Below are 17,658 nucleotides of genomic sequence, written 5' to 3' on the forward strand. Positions count from 1 at the left end.
TAATGCATATTCAGCTGCATGAAAATGATATACATTTAATTTTCCAGTCTAGACAATATTGTAATGTTGTATTATTCAAATACAAGCAAATGTAAAAGTAAATAATATCTTATATGTTTATAATTAAATGAAAATTAAGTAGCCTCACGCCAATGTACGAGTAATATAATAGAAATATTTTGTTGTCGTTCAAAATATAAACGTTCTATCTTATTTTCAGAAAAGAACAAGCATTGATTTTATTTGGAATGTAATAGTGACCATTGAATTTAACGTCAGTAAAAAAAAAAAATGTCTATGTTCACAGTCATTATGTTCCTTTAAAATTTTCATTATTACATTTACATGTCATTTAGTTTTAACAATATTTTATTTACAATCGTTTCATATACTAATAAATTGATTAACTAAATTTTACTGATTAATACATGTAAGCCAGCCTTTTAAACTACTTCCGTATTTCATCCCGTTTGTAATAATGAAAATAAATATACTGAAAGCTTCTGCATATATGGAGGTAAAAAGTGTTATTGTCTCTATATAAACCTTTTTTACACAATTAATTATAAACTGAACTGAAACACTTGCAACAGTTCCCTGGTTGATAAAATGTTTGATACTTATCGAATTGTATGCAACATTCTCAAAGCATTCCTTATAGGGATTTCACTGAGGTTTTTTTTACCTGACTGAAATGGAAATATTTTTTCCGTGATTTGTGTATTTTTATCTTACTTTTTACCCAGTAACCTGTGTGCAAATCTTTATCTCATTCCGTCTTCCTGTTTTTCCAGAAAAACTTTTTTATTCAAAGCTTTTTAATCAAATCCGGCTAAGAATCGCATACAAATCAGTTTTCAATTTTTCTTTTGAATATACATGTCATTTAAGTCCTTCAGTTGATATTTGTAAGATTGTTTGGGCATTACATGTTTTCGTTTGAGAAATGCTGATCAAAAGTGATCACTTTTTCGGAGCCGCTCCCTATCAAAAAGGTACATGAAGTGGGGAATGTGCCCCCTTCTGTTTTGGGAGTTTGAAGGGCGGTGATCGCCAAGAAAATTCTGGACATGTGCCAGGCTAAAAATGGCCTCAAGTCGATCGTAAGGTAACGTGTAATATACGCTGAAAAGCCATTTACTCTATCTCAATCCATTGAGAAGTTGCAGCCCTTTGATATCAGTTTTGATTAATCAAACTATGCAAAATAATGATTTTTAGCAATTTTGAGACATCCCGCCGTTGACATGGTATCAGGAAATTATAGATTGAGCATGCTGTTACAGAGAATATGGTCCAGTTAACTATTGTGCCATTGGACGCCACCTTTCCTTGATGATCTTGTTTATCATATTTCATTTATCATATTTCATTAGTACTGGAGCATTTACAAAGTTTCATAGTAGTTTGAACTTGTAACAGGAGGCTTTTCAATGAAAACGGCCATTTCCACAATATGCTCGTGAGGTAAAGGGTTAAGGAATACCAAATAGTAATAAATGTAGTAAATTATTCTGATTTTCTGGTTTTTACTTCTGTATATTGATAACGAAGTAATGTTGGTATTTACATGATCAAACATCTTTTTAAAGTTGACATTATAATTTTCTTAGATGCCTTGATTTAATATATATTCCACACATGCATTAGAAACAACTTTAGTTACATGGTTGTCGTCCTTTGTTGGTCAGTAATAATTATGTGTAACCGTTTGGAAATCAATCATTATATTCTAAAAGGAATACTTTACAAATACTACACATACTGCATTACCTGTTCACAATGTGTTTCCACAAAGTGCATTTTAACCTTCATATTTAAACTGATTTTACTTTATTTACCTTGCTTAGCTTACATTAACACCACTTCATTCGTGTTGAAATTTCATGTGTGAACTCCACATTGGACAAAAGAGTCATGCTTTTTATGTGTGAAATCTTACTCGACAAAAGAGTTTGAGTTGAAAATCTACATGATTATCTCAAAATAAAATGACAAAATAATGTAAATACTACGTGTTGCTTAAGGCTTTTTAAAATGTTGTTTCACCATATCATCTGTCATGAACCCCTAGATTATCTGTGATGAAGTGCTTCAATGTAATATTTTCAAAACATCCAAACTCTCCTAAAACAATAATTATTTCCATTATATCTTTAAAAACTGTCAACGATTGTTGAATTATATAATGTTTAAGAAATAAATATAAGATAGAACGTTTTATTATGATAAACTTATATAGGTTTTCACATGAGTTGTTATAGAGTATAATATTGTTGAGTACACCACTTATTATAATAAGTTGAGTACTACTACTACATTTTATTGGACGAGTACAGCTACGAGGAGCTTGGAATCACGTCTTATGGAATTAGTTTCGTATGCAACAATGTAATTAATTTGACATTTTGCCCGCAATTTTTTTCTTTGCGTATGTAGTGCTTTGAATTAAAAAAAAAGTTGTTTTTTTACTCTGGAAACGAAAACAAACTAAGCAATTGCCATTAATAAGAAATTAAGACTTTAAAATGAAAACGACACAAAATTGAGTACAAGCGTTATTGTACATGGCTTTTGTGGACACGTAAAATATAAAATACGTGGCATCCAATAATTATTTATATTTGGTAGGTCACATGGTGCAAACGCTAAAATTGCATTGGTTATTTTTTCTAAGTTGTCAATTGAAACGGTAAGAATCTTTTGATCACACGACTTAGCGTATTTAAAGACAAGAAAATTAACTGGTTGAACAATATAAGAGTAAAATTTTACTTAGCCGTTTTTTATGACATTCTTAAGCGAAAAAAAACCATTACGATGTTATATAACACGTGTTTAATATAAAGAAAAAACGTAATAATCATTTTATATACGATGTGATCTAATGAAAATGATGAAAATGAATTATTATAACTTCCTTAAAATCAAATGACTCTAAAAATAAATGAATGTTTGAAAATGAATACAATATTATAATGTTTGATAAGCAGAAAATAAAATGCAACCAGTATGTTTGAATAATGCAGACAAGATACTTGTATTGAACATTTTAATCATAGTACATTTATTTTACTTAAAAATCAGACACTTTATTTCTTAGAAAAATGAAACATCAGCGGATCAGAAACACACAATTTGGCCTTTTCAGTATTTGAGAAATTATGAAATAGAGGGAAATAAAGAATCCCTAAAGAACATACAAAACGACAAAAGTATTTTGAAAATTAATTTATAATAATGTTTCTTTAATTAATAAGGCTGCTTTGATGCATGTTAACAATTCATATTATATGTTATTGAACATATCCACACCTGTTCAATAAATTAAAAGACAAGCGTGGAGAGCCTGTTGTATAAATTGTTTTAATTGCATCTGAAAACACATTAGTTAATAGTTCTAAGACATGTAAATATTTGAATATCAGCTGGCGATTTTAATACTGTATTATTGTACAGTGTATACCTGAAATATTGTATTCCAGTATTATAGGTTGTGATAATCAAAGCAAATTGTTATTGCATATGCCTCGCAGAAAATAAAATCAAGTATATAAGTTTGTAAGCAATTTCATTGGAACAGCTAATATCCTATCAGAGAAGAGTGGTCATTTACATTTTATTAATACTTGACCACTTACTATTTTATAAACAAAGTCTTTGAAAGTGCTGAAGAAATGGAATTAAAAAATTAAATATCGAGGACTAGATGTTAGCAATTAGAAGTTCAAACAGCAAACAGAACATTTTTATAAGCAAAATAAAGATAATCGATTGTACATGACATGGATGAACCATTGCTGGGTCAGGCCCGGAAATATTATCGATGCTAATAAAAAGGATTTAACACTCTAATATTTTGTCAAGTATACTAAGTTGTTTTGCTTCTAGACTGGAAACTGTTCTTGCAATACCTAATACATTAAGTTCGAAATCAGTAAATGACATTTTTCTATTATCTAAACAAGGCCAAAAACGTTCTTCACTAAGAACGTACTGTCAATTTTTATTTTAACTTAGAACAGGATATTTTACAAAAGGTATAACTAGTGTAAAGTTTTTTTGTTAGCTGTCCAATTAAATGTACCACTACTATAATATGTTTCTAACCTTGCACACAATTGTCATGGATATCTGGCCTGTTTCATTGTTAACAGCTTACACCAGCTGTTTTCACAGATACACAGACATGAATTAGGTAGGTACATTTATATTTACAAAGGTAATTTACCACATTTATCACATTCCTCCAGTACTGTTGATTTTTTTTAAATATAACTCTCTTAACACAAACATCCCTTTTACGTAAATCATTATATACGGTCTCAGGTATTAAAAACCCAAACTTGTGAGTGACAATATATTAACCGTTTTACGAAAACAACTAACAATTTTAGGTATCCGTTAGTGATGATCCAAATATGGTATCTCGTTTGGCGAACCACTAAATTACCGTTATTATGCTGTTATTCTGTTACTAGATGTTATTCTGAGTCTTGGGGTAGATTAAAAAATAGATATGTAAAACAGCGGGGGTAGGGTGGCGTGCAACAACCACAAATACGCAAGCTTATTGATTCTGATTGACATTGGTTATTTTCCGAGATCTGCCAAATAAATGTGTACCAACAATATCCAAATAATATATATAATGGCTAGAAGCGGTTACAATTAGCAGTATGTTTGTTATTCTACTCCGTCTGATATTTCACTAATGTTTTATATACAACTTTGACGTATGATAAACGGTCCTGATAATTATGTCAAATGTTGTTTTAAAATCAACGTAAATAAAATGGAATTTTCCTTTTATTTGGATTTATATTTCTGTGACATGTGTCGTTTACTGTAAAAATTATTTAAAAAAACACGCACAAAAACATGCCGTAAACTTGCATGTGACACGTTGAGAATTTGAAATGTTGTAGGCTCGGTTTGATTGGTATTAGTAATTGTAAGCTACTGTCCACAAGCCATCGATTTTTTGTATTGCTGTTATTTACCCCTGAGTGAATTTTTATAATCATCGACAGTTAAATAAACCCACACTGGCATTGCCATCACACTTTTGTTTAATCGCGTTGTTACTTATTTTATGAAAGAAACATATTTTCTGTTATAAACTAAAGCACTAACGGCCTTATTTCATTGTGCGTTCGTATCCACGAGATGTTTGTGTTCTGACTTTGAAGACAGAATTAAATAATCTAATTTCCTTTCCATTTAATAGGGTCGAAGGTACAGATAAATTTTGCGATGATGTATGTACTCAAAATCCAATAGTCAAGATATTAAAAAGTTAAACTATCTTTGTATTGACTCTTATTACTTTTTAAATCAATTGGAATTTGAATTAATACTAAGTTATAAATAAAAGCAAAAAGTTGATATTTTATATTGTTACAGGCTCTAATATAAAAATATGTTAAAAAGTAAGTAAATCAACATGTATGTATGATTTATGAACTAAGTAAAATGTAATTCGTCGTTATTTAAATATGTACAATTAAGCACATGATGTTTTCTTGATGTTCAATAAATTTTCATTCTATAAATACATTAAAATGTTACCGAAGGATTTGTTTTATTTATTATTGTTTTACTAACATACCTAATCAGTCCTCAAATCAAACTGTAATGACACTGTATCCTATTGGTTTCCATAGATAAATAAACAAATATAAATCAGTTATAATACCGATTCATTTGAGTATAATAAATTTGACTGGATATTTTCAAGTTTACCATATATTTTATTATTAATCTATATTTATCGTAAAGAAACTTAAACTATTTAAAAAAAAAACAGAAAATAACAACTTCAATTGAAGATCTACTGAATGTTTACAAAGTGATAACTTCAAAAATGCAAAGTATTGATCTTTTGTTATTGTATCATTTACATTTTATCTTAAGACAACGTCTGTTTAAAGCTATATTATGCTCGAATTTGATATTTGAAAATATTGAAAATGGCTACATTGTATCTATGTTAATATAAAATCAACATGTTTAGACTTCAAACAAAACATGTTTTATATTTTACACACTATAGGTGACCACAATATGAGTATACAGTGTCATAAAAAACCTGGCAGATTTTTGTTTAAAAAGGACCAATTTTATTTGACCTGTAATGGGGAATACAGCGTCCCATTAATAGTTTGAAACTCTTTTATTCAAATTAGATATCTTCACTAAAAATTTCATAGATTTCAATAACTTTTTGCGGTAAAATTATTTCACTCAAAGATAAGCATAGTATATCTTTAAACATAAATACATATGTAAGTTACGACCAAAATATCGTGCTTAAAGAGAAATCGGTTTTCATTTCCTCCATCTTTGTACTTATATTGTAAAATAAATTTTAACGCTTTCCATGTAATGCCATTTTAAAATTGATTGTAAGACTCTTACACTGAAAGAGACAAATTCATCCAAGGCATATAGATTTATTTAGAAAAACCTGCGCTTCACAAGTGATATACATTCAATGTTATATTGAAACAAATATGATTTTAAACGACAGTCCCTAAAATATTCAATTGGTTTTGGTTACACTGTCAAGAAATGTATTCATGACATTACATTAAATTAACAATCTGTCAAAAGATAACAAAGTAACATATCTGTTTTTGTCACGATCGAATGCCTGTTGTGGTATCTGTAGTCATGAATTCGGTACTGTTATAACAAATAACAACCAAACATTATTTAAAAACCAGAATCTAATGCATCTTGAAAAACGTCAGGGGTCGACTCATTCGTATCCGTTGCAGAGCGTATGAAATAATTAATCATCGTTTTAACAGGAAAACGTCCGTTTACAGGCCTAAAGGCCTGGAACAATTCATCGTCTGCTGCAATTGTATTGTGTCGAGATGCGAACACGTTAGTAAGAAATTCTTCTTCTGAAATAAAATAGTCATCGTTCAAGTCCATCGTTTCGCACCAATCCGAGATGTACTCGCGCATCATTTCAGTAAATACTTCTTTGTCTGATTCATATTTTTGCTTCAGCATCTCTACAAAGTCGTCTTTAGTGATTTCCAATGTGTTGTTTAAAATTATTTTCCTCCATATTCGATCCGTTCTTTTATTGATTTCCTTTAAGTGTTCGTCACTCAGGTAACCCAGGTCTTTGTAATAGTTCCTGTTATTAATACAATACTGATTACTGTATTTTTTTCATTAAACTTATTAACATCATTAAGATTGTCCTTTTAATATTTTTTGATTAAAATCCTATTTCTTAAGTTAATGAAAAGAGAATAAAAAAATGATAATATAAGCAAAATTACATTACTTTGATATAGAAAACATATTTGAAAGAAGAAGCACTGCAAAGCATTTCGATTTGCTATGCTGACTATACTGACCCTAACATGACGATATATTCGTTAATTGTCAGGTTATTTCCAACTTCACAGAATATATATTAAATATGTCATATCTGTTTTAATATAAGCTTTATTATACGGAACAACGAAAGACACAATTATACAAAAATATTTTATTGTTTTTTAAAAGAAATATTTTACAACCTTTTATCAAATAATGGGGCTTTAAGTTTGTCTCCCAATCATATAAATACGTGCTCATTGTGATACATTTGGCTACGCAGATGAGATCAGATAATATGTACTTGACTGTTTCGTAATATTATTTCTAATAATTGCGGATGTTTTTTTTTACTACATATTAATTTCTTACTTACTCAAATAGTTTAATATCATCCATTGAGAGAACTCTATCACGATTGAAATCATTTGCATTAAACCAGCTTTCCCACTTCTCTATAAGGTATCTGTTCGCCTAAAAAACACCATGTTTAAAAGCAAGAAAATAATGAAAACATAGTTTTCTGCAAATTCATGAAACTGATAAGTGATATAGATAGAACAAAATGCCAAAATCTCTGCTTTCGGATTTAAAATATGATAAAATTGATAGAAAACCCTGGTAAAATGAATAAAATGTAAAGTGCAGTACATCTGTTGTCCAGTAATGATAGAAAATTCAAAGAGTTCGGAAAGATATCTTACATGCACCGAGGAAGTTAGGTATAAATATATTTATAATGAACATTGAAGAAATTCCCCATCAACACTTAAAAAAAGATTTAAGATGTATCAAGTATTATGTTGATTAAGTCAAATCCAATAATGTCATCCAGAATAAACTTTCTCTGTAAACATAGTTTGAAAGCCAAATTGATGCTAATATATAAAAGGAAAATAGTCATTGATTAAAAGCATTGCACTATGTGTCGAATGTGTAAGGCAAAATCAACATAGTATTTGTTGTTGTTTTTTCTGGTATGAAGCCGATTCCTGGAGAGTTTGCACACACTATGTGAAGAAGCTACATGCCTTCATTTTGTTTCATCTACGATCTATTCCTAAACGAAGCTGTAGGGACAAATTGACAATTAGAGAACAGCTTGAAAGAACATAATTATAAAAATATAGAAAATAACCGCGGCAAGACTTTGGCTATTGAAAGATTTCCGAACAAGATAATGTTCTCACAATAACTGATTGGGCATAACAAAATATGAAGTTGTAGTCAAGGATATTGTCATCAGAAATTCAAAGCAGAGAATCTCATGTTGGAATCATGGGCAAAGCTGTCACAACAAAAATACAAACGTCATGTATGTGGTATAAATGCAGACGTTGTTGGTGTTGAATAAGATTGTTTTATTTAGAAAACACAAAGAATCGGATAAGAGATGAGTATTTGTACACAATATTCAGAATTGAACACTTACATTCAGCAGAAGCCTTGCATTTAGCTTCAAAACCACGTGGATATATTTCACTGTATGCGGATGAAATGAACAGTGCCTACAGTACGCTCACCGCGGGTTTTGCTTGTTCCGCGATACCACCGCGGACGAATTTTTTTTATCGCGGATAAACGCGGGGGTTCGTCCGCGATGAGAAGCCTAATTTCCCCGCGATCCCCTGTGTTCAGTTGTTTCCACCGCGGACAAAATTCTGACGACCGTTCTTCATTTATCGATAAAATCAGTCACCCGTTTCCCGCTGGGGAACGCCATGGTCAGTTGGTCAGTATAAATTAACCTCCAAAAATAATAGACGTTTTATTATTTTTTAACGTCATCTTTTTTACACAATGACTTGAAAATTGACCACAATCGTCTCCTTAAATGTTATTATACGTTAAATTATTTGAACGGAATTTGAAATAAAAATAATTACAGCTGTACCTGTTTTTGTTGTTGTTTTTAATATTTTTGTTATAAACGTCCACAAAACTATTCGTCCACTAACCAATATTTTTACAACTGAAATCGTCATTTATCACTGTCATCTTTACTTGTTCATTCCTTGTGGTTCTATAAGTATTATTGCTGTTAAACTATATGGGAGCCATAAATATGATACTTAGTAAAAAAAGGACATTTGTGCTGATAACTCAATGATGACTGACGCTACAGTACATGTCCTGTAAGAGGTCGATGAGTGTGAATACAAAACAGGACATAAATAAAATACATGTACATATATTTGAAATAAAAGAAAAAGATATTTAAACCATCTATAAGATTTTATTTGTATGCAATTATATTCTTTAAAAACGGGTAGACTTGTTTGTTTGTGTTTTTTTTTACAGTAAAAAAACCGTCGAAAATGGACATGAGAAATATGCATGACACTTGCCAAAAAGTTTATGTATACTGTACATACCGTATATATATTTGACACAAATTCAAAAAGGTTCTCTTTGCCATCATGTCAGATATTGTCGGATATTGTATATTGTCAGATATTGTATATTGTCATATTTTCTATATTGTCAGATATTGTATGTGTGAAAAGGGGACATGTCGCCGCTACTTAATATGTATTTAAATAGTAGTATTTTACATAAATGTTCATAATTCGTTTGTGCTACACAAAGAGAGCACTTTAAATGCTTTAAATTTAATTTGCGTCCTTAGTAATTAGTTAGATTAAGAATATCATTTTATGTATATTTTGGTGAAATAATCGCTTTCTTTTAATGTTCCAAATAAAATATAAGACTTTATGATCAACATGCAAATAAACAGAAACAGTAAAACGCATCTGACAATTGAAAGAGACGTCCTGGAATATTGCCTGAATAAAATTGTTAAGGGTTACGTTTTCAAAGTTTTTAAATAAGAAACAAAAGCTGGCATATAAATTGTTGTAGTATCTTTTTCATAAATGTCATATGCCGAATTTTTCATTATTTGACTTCATGTTTCTCACTACCATGAAGTTGCGACGACAATGATTTATCTTGATGTCGAATACATATTATACATTACCCAACACACTAACAAGAAGAAGAATAAGAAAAACACTGCATTTGTACATGTACTTTTATTACAACAAAAAAGAAAGAAAACAAACAAATTTTACATATAGTTACATGTATATGTACAGTACATGTTACAGTACATGTACGTACGTGTACTGATGTTTAAATACAGTAATTAATTTTTAAAATTTAAGGTTTCCACCGCGTTGACCGGTGTTTGACCGCCGCGTTCCTCCGCAATTTACCACTGCGTTCCGCGGGGAAACGGTTTCAGCCGCCGATTTATGTCCGCGGTGGTGAAAATTTTCTGTCCGCGGGGTCACGTGGACAATATCTGAGCAAATTTTCGTCCGCGGTAAACCTCATCCGCGGGGTCACGTGGGTTTTGAAAAAGCCGCGCTGAGCGTACTGTAGTTTACAAATGACGACAACATACGAGTATAATAATTTTCAATGAAACCTTCTTATCAAGTAAACAACCAATTGTTTCCAATTCTGTGTTACAAGGGAGACGTTAATCACTGTTTCGAGTAAATTACTCGGAATTGTCTAGTATATATATACTTACCTTACTTCCGTCTCGTTCGACACTGATAGAGACCACAGCGGCTACAAATGAAAAAAACAAGGGTTGAAAAAATAATGTATTTATTCAAACCGTATCTAAACCGTCTCAGACATCATAATATTGTATGAAAATTTTCACTAATGAAAAACATATTATTAATAACTTAAATGTTACTTTAATACCGTATTCGTAAGTGGTAGGTAAAATGCATGCTTTAATAAAGATTTTAAGTTAACTTTGATTGATATTTATTTCGTATAATTCGAGTCTATTCAAATATTAGCACTACGTTAGTCATTTTTAAACTTAAAACATCAATCTGAAGTTAGGAGTTGGACACTGTAAGAATCTGACACTGACTGTTAGATGCAAGAAACATGTGTGCATCACTTATGTTGTTCTCTTTTATACAACCTTATTACAAATTGATATTGTTTCTTAATATTTAATCATAAGGTTATTGAATGCTCTAAAAGAAATAAATGCTCTAAAAGACTTTTCAACAAGTAAAGTAAACTATGTAATGAATGTTGTACATAAAATATAACTGATTTGTAAATCAACCAAGAAACCATTCAAAGCGATCAAAAATTTAAAACGAAACTCAGAAAAGATACACAAAGCTGCCTAAAATGTAAAAATTATGATATATTATTCAAAACATTCGGCAGAGCTTGATATTTTTTATGATTGAAATTAATACAATTATTATGATAAGGAATTAATAAAAAAGCATGTAATAACTTACATTTGAAATGCAATACCAGTAAGAAATAAATCAAGTAAATCATCGTCCGCATGATATCGATGCTCGCGTATTCACACGTAAGATGGCTTAACTAAATAACAATGCGTAGTCTATATTCGTATTTGAATATATACAAACACATCTTCAGCTGCATGGCAACAAATGACATATATGTAAATAATTGAAATGAATAAAAATAAAGTTGGATTACGTTAATATATGCGCACTGTATTCAAATTACTTTTTGATGTAAGTAATATAAACGTTACATCAAGGACATATTGAATTTACCTCAAGTTGTATAATGAAATAAAACAAAAGTCACTATGACATTAGACATTAGTATGAAACAAATACAGCGACAGGGTTGAAGATCATTATGAGTCTTTAAGATTTCAAACCTCTTATTATAATTTATTTTTTCATTTAAACAATATGGTATCTTTAATGGCAACATACTAATAAAATGATTGTTTGAGTAGGAAGCTAAAAAGGTTTCTTTAAAAAAAGAACTCAGTATAATATTTTGTATAATTAAAGTTAAGTTTTAATGATTGTAACTGTGTATTTAGCAAGACAGGTATATACATTTCTGTATTTTAAGCATGTCCGCAAGTATATGTAAACTGAAACATTCCTAACATCTGCATGAGGGATGCAATATCTAATAGTTGTCTATTGGAATGGCATAAAAGAATCTCACAGAATACGTATGAGTTTTTGAAATCTATATTATAGATCAACATTTGAACCAACTTTTGAATTGAAAAAAGATGTAGAAATGTCATTTACATGTCATTTACATGTACATGACACTATATTTCATATTTTTGGTTGTACATTTTGCATTGATGTCTTAATATAATTTTGATTCCAACACTGTATTTAAATGAATTGTTATGTCTATTATTTACTACATCAATTCTGAAATCATTTATTATACTCCTGGATTAATGGTTTTTACATTACTATTTGAATAAAATGCGTCCGGTGTTACGAAGTAAAGTGACCACATATAATATTGACCCTCCCCAATCCCTGGTCAAAATTTTACGGCCTCCTTAAACGAAGAAAAGAACACTTTCCAAAAAGATGACCCCTTTTATTTGTTTGTCATTTGTTAAAAGAAAGGTAACCCATTTGATAATAGACGAACAGTTGATGAGTTGATGAAGATTTGCTTAAAATAGAAACATGAAAATTTCCTTTTCAAGTTAATAATGACTGCATAAAAATATATTAATCCTTTTCTCAATTGCAAAAGTTGTACGAGAAAGTATCTTTACTGTAACAGAACAATAATTTTGTCATTTGGTTTGGATTGTTTTAGAAAATCACAACATGTTTTTACTTTGTTAAACAATGTTTAAAAAAAACAATTAAAAAATAAGTTTTTCGTTTAATACTTTTTATTGATAAAATTAAAGTTTAATAACATGGGAGACAGAGACATATATATATTACCAAGTCAATTTCTTAAGGGAAGCGATTGGCGAATGGTAATAGTGTATTTCACTTACTTCATAGATTATCGGTTCGAGCCTTACTATGGTCTCGACTATGGCTCTTCAAATTACATCAGTGTAGATAAGTTCAAGGACAAGGACTTATGAGAGGTTCTTAGAAGCTCCTTTCTTTTCTAATTTTATTAATGTCTTAGATTATGTTAGTATGGGGGTAAGCATGGGTCGTGAACAATATCATCATAAAGTTTCAGATAAGGTAGAGGCACATCGTGTCCTTTGTAGAATTTCTTATGCTAGGTAAATATTTTTCAGGAGGCGTAAGTACGTAACATAGGAAAAGATGATTAATTAACTTGTTTGTTGTTCAATAATCTTGAAATAAATTGCTTTTGAAATATTTTACTAATATAACTGAACTTTACAGCAACAGTGAACATATTGTCACGTATAAATCTATATAAAATATGACTGCATTGGAATTTCTGTTTTTTACTTTATATAAAGAAGTTTTATGAACATTTACATGATAAAACATCTTTTTTGATGTCTTTATATAATAATTGTTCAAACATCTGTATTATAATTGCTTTCCATATATGTGGTAAAAACCATTTGAAAATTATTTGTTATACTTAGATGAATAATTTTTACCTCATATATACAGTGACGCACCCTCATTGTTAAAGTTTTGAGTCTAATCTCCACAGCATGTCTTGAGAACAAAAATGTTTGTTAGTTTGTTTGTTTTAGGTTTAACGTCACATCGACACAGCATATGTCATATCGCGACGTTCCAGCTTTACTGGTGGAGGAAGATCTCAGGTGCCCTTCCGTGCATTATTTCAGGCACGAACGGGCACCTGAGTAGAACCACCGACGTTCCGTAAGCTAGCTGGAGAGCTTCCTCACATGAAAGAATCCAAAGTCCCTGTCGGGATTCGAACCCACAGCGGTGAGGGGCAAGTGGTTTGAAGTCAACGACCTTACCCATTCGGCCACGGACGCCCCTAAGAACGAATATGTATGAGTGTATACTAAAACAGGTTTAACGGCAGGTTTGGAGTTTGAGTTACGTTGCAAAAGAAAGATAAAATGTAATTTTACAGGGTCTTTGACGTATAATATGATAATGGGACCAGATTTAAAATTAATGTATATAGTTCTTTTGGATATTTTTGGATATAATAACAAGACTATAATATAACTTTGTTTAAATCTCAGATAAGTAGAACATGAAATGCACTTAAAATTGTGTGTAGAATTGCAGGCAAGATATATCATAGTATTTGTGAAAACATTACAGTAAGATACGGGATTTTGAACCATTAGGCTAACAAACCGTTCTTAGGTCATAGAGACACAAATTTGCCTTTTCGGTATTTAAGAAATTGTGAAAATTATTTTCAAATAACGTTTTATTATATATTTTTTCTTCCCTCAGATTGGTCTGTTTCTAAATAACAAAAGTGAAATTGCTATTGAGCATTTGAAACACCCGTATAACAAATTAAAAGGCAATTGTAGTGACTCTGTTTAATAAATTGTTTTAATTGCATCTGAAAACATATTTACTTATACATAATGCCTGTAATGATTCATTAAGTGAATTGATAAAAAAGAAAGCCTTTTACATATTTCAATATAAGGTCAAGTGTATTCTTTGTAATAATTGTTATCTTCTCTTTAAAGATCAAATCTAATACAACACATTGTTATTGATATATAGTTAATTTGAATTCAAAGAGAAACAAATCTCCTTAGATTTGCAGCTGTATTAAACGTTAACATGTTTGTTTAATAGCGTCTGTGATTTGCGTAAAACCAAAAATGATGCGATTCCCATGACATGCTGACACATCTGGTCTGGAGGCCTAACTGAAGTGATGAAATCAAATAATATCCAAGTAAAGATTAAAGTAAAAGCTATCCGATAAGTTTCCATAAATAAATAAAGAAGTGAAATTCAAGATATTCTGCTGCAATGCATGCATATAAATAACGCAATAAATATTAAATAAAGTGGTCACTTTAAAATCCTGTACTTGAAGTAATGATATTTGCAAGATGTCATATCAGTAAAATTTTCTGTTCTGTCAAAGTCTGTTTAGATATAACTGCATAATCATAAGTTTGGCCAAAACGACGTCTTTCCTTAAAATAAGAGAACATTTTAAAATTGCTTGTAAGGCTCCTTTTAAAAATGACAAAATCCATCCATATAGATGAACTTAGCAAAACAATGTTTTTGAACTGATATATTTTCAGTGATATTGAAACAAATACGATTTCAAAGCAAATAAAAAAGATTAAAAACAAAATGAACTACTATTTCAAATTTAATTCGGAATCTGTTTTCAGAAATTCTTTAAAAGAAATATAGTCTTAAAGCAATATTTGCGAAATAAATATAGAAATAAAAAAAAAAAACACATAATTTAAAAACCAGAATCTAATGCGTTGTTAAAGATGTCTTGAGTCGACTCATTTGTCTCCGTTACAAAGCATATAAAATAATTGATCATCGCTTGAACAGGAAAACGTCCGTCTACAGGCTTAAAGGCCAGGAAGAATTCGTCGTCTACTGAAATTTCATTGTGCCGACTTGCAAACATGTTAGTAAGAAATTCTTCTTTTGAAATGAAATAGTCATCGTTCAAGTCCATTGTTTCGCACCAATCCAAAATGAACTCGCGCATCATCTCCGTAAATACTTCTTTGTTTGATTCATATTTTTGCTTCAACATCTTTACAAAGTCGTCTGTAGTGAGTTGCATGGTGTTATTCAAAATTATTTTCCTCCATACTCGATTCATTCTTTTTTCGATCTCCTTTAAGTGATCATCACTCAGGTCTTGATCTTTGTAATAGTCCCTGTTAAAAATACTATTTCATTGAACGACTTAGGGAGCATTGGAAATTTGTCCTTCAATATATAAATAATTACACTTGCCTTTTTTAAAGTTTTACTTTTTGAAAGGGATTAAAAATCGAGTACCATACATTTTGCTTCTGAAAAGATATTTTGAAGAAAAATAAGCATTACTGTCAATCATTGTCATTTGTCATTACGACTCTTATATGAGTGGTTTGATGCCAGGTTAGTTACTAATGCATTGCATATATATCAAAAACTCCAACTTTGTATTGTTTGTTAATATACGAATTAACGAATGAAAAACAAATCGCTTATATTCGAAGTCTATATTTTATTTCTAACAGATAAATTCCACATCCTTTTAATTAATTATGGAGCTGATAGCTTACTTTCGCTGCCTCATTGTGTTACATTTGGCTATGTCGATGTGATCAGAACCTGTGTGCTGTGGACAGGTGCAAGATCTATTTTTTATAAATAGAGTATATTCTTTTTTTCTACGTCCCCAAAAGATGTTTAAGGTACAAAATTATTTTCTTACTTACTCAAAGAGTATTCTAATGGTCATCCATTTGTAAAGAACCCATCTGATTGAAATCATTTTTGGTTTAGACCACTTTTTTCCCAACTTTTCTACTTAAGGTATTTGTTTGCCTTTAAAAAAAATCATATCTTTTGAAAACAAAAGAAAGTAATAGAAAAACGATTTCTGCCGGTTTCATTTAACCATGTTTCAGTATATAAATAGTAAAACAATTTAAAAACAACATTTTGCTGTAAAAAATTGTAAATTCATTTTTTCCTGGGTAGACAAAATAGTTAAAAATTATTAAACTTTTCGAGTTGATGATTTATCTTAATTTTCCGACACTGAATTTAATGTACATGACAGTGTAATTTTTGTCCAATCAAAAGTCAGAAATTAAAATTATTCAGTCAGAAAGCTTTCTAGAATGCACTGAAAAAAATATCTTCAAGATCCCCACAAAGAAAGCTGATGGCGTTTTATATTTTCAGAAATTTGAAACAGAGAAATTTCGAGTTGGAATACTAGGCAAAGCTATCAAAACAAAAACAAAAGGAACAAACGGTCAAGTATATGGTATAAAAACAGACGTTGTCGGTGCTATGATGGTATGATTTATAAAACGCCAATAATCGGATTACAGGTGAGTACTTGTTAACAATATTCAGAATTGTAAATATTAGCTTATATACATATATATCTTACTGTTTTGAGGAATTGGTTGAACTGAATTTTTCACAAAATAAAGATTAACAAATTTTTAAAAAATTAAAAAATTTAGCAGAAAATTAAATTTTAAAAATTTTTCAAACAAAGGGAAAAACTGTTTTCATTCTGTGCGCAAGTCATTTTTGGGTTAAAAACCTCAAAATTTTTTAAACATTTTATATTTACCTTTCTTGTGTTTTAATTTTGACACTGACAGAGGGAATGCATTTTGGCCCACAAAGTAAAAACGAAGGAAGAAAAATTTAAAAAGAAAATTTTAGAAAATCTTTTTAAAAAAATTAAAGTTAAAATTTTTTTTGACTTAAAAAAATTTAAAAAATTTGTATTTTATCCCCAAACGTAATTTTTAAAATGCTTTAACCAACACAAATTTTTAAAGAAATATTTTTCTTTTAAAATTTTTAAAAAATAAATTTAAAAATGTCT

General features: G+C 29.9%; 1 protein-coding gene across 1 annotated transcript; it reads right to left on the reverse strand.

Annotated features, from left to right (window-relative positions):
- Window positions 1–5,796: 5,796 nt before the first annotated feature.
- LOC132717445 (uncharacterized) lies at window positions 5,797–11,772 on the reverse strand. Its single transcript, XM_060700918.1, has 4 exons — window positions 11,637–11,772; window positions 10,889–10,929; window positions 7,721–7,818; window positions 5,797–7,156 (listed from the first exon to the last, which is right to left on the reverse strand). Exons 1-4 carry the CDS (start codon window positions 11,686–11,688, stop codon window positions 6,718–6,720), a joined length of 630 nt encoding a protein of 209 aa, XP_060556901.1. The 5' UTR covers window positions 11,689–11,772; the 3' UTR covers window positions 5,797–6,717.
- Between the last annotated feature and the right edge of the window lie 5,886 nt (window positions 11,773–17,658).

Source organism: Ruditapes philippinarum, unplaced genomic scaffold, assembly GCF_026571515.1.
Source record: "Ruditapes philippinarum isolate M1 unplaced genomic scaffold, ASM2657151v2 ctg14470_1_1_1_1, whole genome shotgun sequence".
NCBI lineage: Eukaryota > Metazoa > Mollusca > Bivalvia > Venerida > Veneridae > Ruditapes > Ruditapes philippinarum.

What these genes read in the sequence shown, in the direction of transcription:
- LOC132717445 (XM_060700918.1), bottom strand. Translation starts at nt 11,688, where the DNA reads ATGCGGACGATGATTTACTTGATTTATTTCTTACTGGTATTGCATTTC. An exon ending in ACTGGTATTGCATTTCAAAT is followed by an intron (nt 10,930 to 11,636) that starts GTAAGTTATTAC and finishes TTTCATTTGTAG; the next exon opens with CCGCTGTGGTCTCTATCAGT. An exon ending in GATGATATTAAACTATTTGA is followed by an intron (nt 7,157 to 7,720) that starts GTAAGTAAGAAA and finishes TATTAATAACAG; the next exon opens with GAACTATTACAAAGACCTGG.